At 39.1% G+C, this 5,256-nt stretch overlaps 1 protein-coding gene across 1 annotated transcript in view; it reads left to right on the forward strand.

Moving 5' to 3' along the window:
- Positions 1 to 2,705: 2,705 nt before the first annotated feature.
- Positions 2,706 to 5,256, forward strand: part of LOC125041292 (glutamate receptor ionotropic, NMDA 2B-like) — a 40,538-nt gene continuing 37,987 nt past the window's right edge. The window contains exon 1 of the mRNA XM_047636129.1: positions 2,706 to 2,770. Within this exon, the coding sequence (XP_047492085.1) occupies positions 2,706 to 2,770 (65 nt within the window). The remainder of the gene's footprint in view (positions 2,771 to 5,256) is intronic.

Consider the following 5,256-nt stretch of genomic DNA (forward strand, 5'->3'; position numbering starts at 1 on the left):
TTCATCAGCGGAATGGGCCTTCAGCGCTCAAAGCCTTTGTATATATGAACTGGACAAAATATGTTCGGTTTTCACACTGATTAACTACATATATTTTTCATCAAATCGGGCATATTGATGAATTTGATTCAATTATCAGAAAATTGAATATTCGTAAATATCTCCAAATGCTGCAATCTCGGTATGTAGTTGTATAAATTCTAATATATATATATATATATATATACATATACATACATAAATATATGTACACACATACACACACATTATATATATTATATATATATATATACATATAGAAAGATAGATAGATAGATATTATGTATCTGTAATATATATGATATATATACATATACATTCATGTGTATGTATATATACAAATTATGTATGTATAATATATATGATATATATCTACATATATGTTTATATACATATATATGTGTGTATATGTATATATATATATATATATATATATATATATATATATATATAATATGAGGAGGGAAAGTGAGACAGGGACACACGCATACTCGCGTGCGCGCGCGCACACACACACACACACACACACACACACACACACACACACACACACACACACACACACACACACACACACACACACACACACACACACACACGAGTTCTCGCCCCTTACCCCTAGTTCCCCTTCCCGTCCCTCATTTCCTTTCATTTTCTCTCGTCCCTTTCTCCCTCTCTGCCCTCTTCCTTCTGCCGCTCAATCCATCGCACTCACTCTGACCAGTATTATCTTAGCTCATTGAAAATCTGTATCCGGCCAGGTGACCGGTCGTCAGCAGGAACAGCGTCCAGTCAGGCAAAGGGCGCTACACTCACGTCCTGCTTGGGTTCCCTGGGGCGGCTGGGCAGAGGACACGCTTCAGGGTCTCGTCAGGAGGTAGAATGAGGGTCTTGGTTAATGGGGCAATTGAATTAGCGTTCTAGTCATTGCTCATTATCATTGTTGTTAGTACCAGTAGTAGTGGCAAACTTGTTATTATCATTAATATTTTTCTTATGATGGAAGCATTATTATTTTCATTAAAATCATTATATTATTATTATTATTATTATCAAAATCATTATATTATTATTATTATTATCATTAAAATCATTATATTATTATTATTATTATTTTTATTATTACTCTAATGATAATGATTATTATGATGACGATGATATTAATGATGATGGTGATGATAATGATGATGCTGATGATGATGATGATGGTGGTGGTTGTCATTATTATCAATTTTATTATTATCAATAAACTACCTTAGAGATAAAAGAGTAACCCGTTGCTTTTGTCGATAGCCTGTAAGCCTGGCAGCGGAGAAATGATTCCGTAAAAGTATGTTTATTGAGAGAGGCTTCGATTCTGCCAAAACAGAATTAATGTTATGGACACTTTGATGAAATTGTTATCACGGTTTTGACGTTGGCAATTACAATGGGTTTCATGTAAATAGCTCTGTAGATTGTCCAACAAGTTCAGTCTGTTCTGGGGGCATTGCAGCTCCTGTATCGGTTTGTTGTGTCAGTTCGGTTAAAGTTTGGATAGGATGGGGTAGGATGGAGGCTAATGGGGTAGGAAATGGGTTGCCCGCTGTCAGGCCCAGGCACGCAGTCGTTCCAGTCGCCGCTCGCTGCTAGAGGCTGAGGGCCAGTAAAAAGGTTCTTAGTGTATATTCCAAGATGTTTGTGCTTGAACGAAGTCTAATAATGTATTTAAAAAAAGGGTCACAGGAGACTAGTCTGATTGCGTGTACCTTGTCAATATGGAGCTGTGTTTCCGTCTGAAGCAATATGCAAACGCATTACCATATCGAATGCACTTAGCAGAATACTGAAATGTTACAGCAGATATCATAGCTTCGCTCTCCAAGGGAGGAGTATCACAAATTACAAAGAAAGAATATAGCCTAAGGTAAAAAAAACTGGCAATGCAACCATTAACGCCGCCCTCTGCGTCAGCATCGCCAGCACCACGCGGGCGCACAGCCTCCACTCATCACATCGTGGCCGAGGCACTATGGGCAGTGCCTTCTGTATGCGCCATCAGTGTCACGGCATAATGCAGCTATTATGTTGCTGTCAGGATAATTGCAAACACATTATCCCTCTTAACAATGCGGCGGCTGTTATTTCTCCCGTTGTTTGCCGTTAGCCGTTAAAACCGTTAAAAAGGCGTTATGGGCGCCCGGGTGATGGAGTTGACTTTTATATTTAAACGCGGTAACGAAACATTACTCGTGGGGTATGGGGGAAACTGCGGGGCCAGACGTGCCATATTCTGTACCCAGGGTTGCCACGGCAATTGAACTTGTCAGGGGGAGGCGATGTTTGCGGTCGTCGTCCCGTGTTATTGGTGGGCACGAATGCGGCGGCGGCGGTGCCATGGTGCCACGAACATCAGGGCCGGAGTGACAGAGTGCCGGGGGGAAAACGGAGAAGGTAACGGGAAGGGACGGTGAGAGGAGCGGGAGTGGATAAAGGGGGGCGTGGGTGAGGAAGAGGGGAGAAAGGGAAAGGAGAGTCAGAAGAGGAAGGTGTAAGAGAGAGGCAGAAAAAAAAAGAGGAAGAGGAGAGAGAAAGAATGCAAGATAATCAGACGAAAAATAGACAAAAAAGAGAGGGTTAAAACAAAACGAATAAACAGACATGGAAACAAAAGTCCCACTTTTAACATGCAAACCGGCCTCCCACACCAGCGTATTGTGGAAGCTAAAACCTCCCACAGAGAAAAGCATTCGTATGCATAGCTGTTTAGCGCTAATGTGCTGTTGACAATTCTTGGAAAATTTAAAAACGAATATGCCATGAATACGAGGCAGATGGCTTTAGCATACATATGGCCCTCGTCCGGCGTGGCAGGGCGCGCTGCATCCGATAGATTAGGTGGTTCATGTATACGTGTGTATAAAAGTAGTTATTTATGTTCTTATTTGTGTGCCGAGAGAAGGAGAGAGTTCGTGTGAGTGCGGCCGTGTGTATGTTCGAGTAAGGGAAAATTTTGAGTCCGTACCCTTGCCGTGGCGTTATAGCCTGTAGAATTTATTTTTTTTCGTTGCCGCGTCTGTGTTTTGGCGTAAATTTAATTGCTTTCGGATGATCATTAATTATTAGGGAAAACTTTTGTGTTTTACTTTTAACAGTTCAACCTTACCGCGAGAGCTTTTAGAATGGTGGGTAGTTCGGTATTACATTAATTACTTTTGCAAACTTTTTGTGTGAGGCGCCTTGTGGAATGGCCTGTTGCCTTTGTTTCGCTTGACGCTATTCATCTGCGGATTGATTTGCGATTGGTGATGATGGGGATTGCCGTTTCTAGCTGGACCGGAAGTAGTAGTGTTGTCTGTATGATGATAATATTGAAATTATTTATCATCATCATCATCATCTTCATCATCATTATTATTATCATTATTATTATCATTTTTATTTGATAATAATAATGGTCTAATCTTCTTTATCTTTATATTTTCATCTCTGTCTTTATATTGATATTTATCTCTCTTCATATCTTGGATTAGCATCAATATATTTGTCATTATCTTTGTTTCTTGATAGTTATCTCTCTTTTTATTTTTACATTCATCTCTACATTTGTCATTATTTTTATTTTCATCGTTTTACCACCATTACTTTCATCGTTATCATAATTATCATCATAATTATCATCATAATTATCAGTCCTTACCACCATCATCATCATCATCATCATCATCATCATCATCATCATCATCATCATCATCATCATCATCATCATCATCATCATCATCACCACCACCACCACCACCATCACCACCACCACCACCATCACCATCACCATCACCATCACCACCACCACCACCACCACCACCACCACCACCACCACCACCATCACCATCATCATCATCATCATCATCATCACCACCACCACCACCACCACCATCACCACCACCACCATCACCATCACCACCACCACCACCATCATCATCATCATCATCATCATCATCATCATCATCATCATCATCATCATCATCATCATCATCATCATCATCATCACCACCACCACCATCACCACCACCACCACCACCACCACCACCATCACCACCACCACCATCACCATCATCATCACCATCATTAACAGTGTCATTGCAATGGCCCTGATGAAAATGAAACCAGCAGTTAAAAATATATATATATATTGAGAGACTCAGTTGAGACTCATCATTGTTATATATTCTTGCGGCATTTTTGTTTCGTACTGCACATAATTGCGTGCAGTCTGAAGTAAATAAAGCGCAAGGAGTTTGCTTCTCATTACTCCATAAAGGAGCGAATGTAAGAGTTTTAAAGGTTCAGACGTTCGTAATAATCTAACCCTTTTTTTCCCTGTTTTTTTCCAGTGTAAGATTGGGCCTTGTTAAACATTGTTATAATTGAGTTTTACATATTTAGTTTGCTCATGGTCGGTTAAATTGTATGATTTATGAAAGCCGGAATGAGATATCAGCGGCTTCGTTCAACATGTTGTATTTGCTTTGCATTATGACGAGATGGCGTCCTCTATGATTCGAATGATGATGATATTGATGATGATGCTGTGAATTATTAGCGTGATTGTGATTCTTGATGCTGGCGGTGAGATTAATGATGAGGAGATTGGGGAAAATATGACAAAAACAGGAATTTGGGTTGTCATGGTATTGGTAATGAATAGTGTCTTAGTATTATTGTATTATAATTGTCATTATTAGTAGTACTCTTGTTATTTTTATTATATTGTTGTTGGAATCTTCGTCATCATTATCATCACCATCTCCATTATCATTATCATTGTAATTATTTGTTGCAGTAGTCGTAATAGGAGTAGTAGTATGATTAGTGTTATCATTATTGTTGTTGGTTTTGCTATTTCCGTTAGTTATCACCATCAATCAATTTGCATTACCTTCGTCATCATTTCTGCTGTTGTTGCGGCTGCACATGTTATGTATTGCTAGTGTTTTCTCTGTGGCAGTGCATTAGTATCGTCCCCCAAGGCAGCGTGCAATTAATTAAATCCATTTGATAAAACTCAAAACTTTTCGACGTCCCTGTCCATTTAACATGATGTTGATGATTTGATTTTTGTGTCAGTCTGGGGATGTATTTGAATTTGCCCTTTTCGTGTGTTCGTTTTTACAGCATTTTCTCCCTCTTATTTTTTTTTTTTTTTTTTTTTTTTTTGTTTACTCCATTTTCATATATTTT

This window comes from Penaeus chinensis, chromosome 30 (assembly GCF_019202785.1).
Source record: "Penaeus chinensis breed Huanghai No. 1 chromosome 30, ASM1920278v2, whole genome shotgun sequence".
NCBI lineage: Eukaryota > Metazoa > Arthropoda > Malacostraca > Decapoda > Penaeidae > Penaeus > Penaeus chinensis.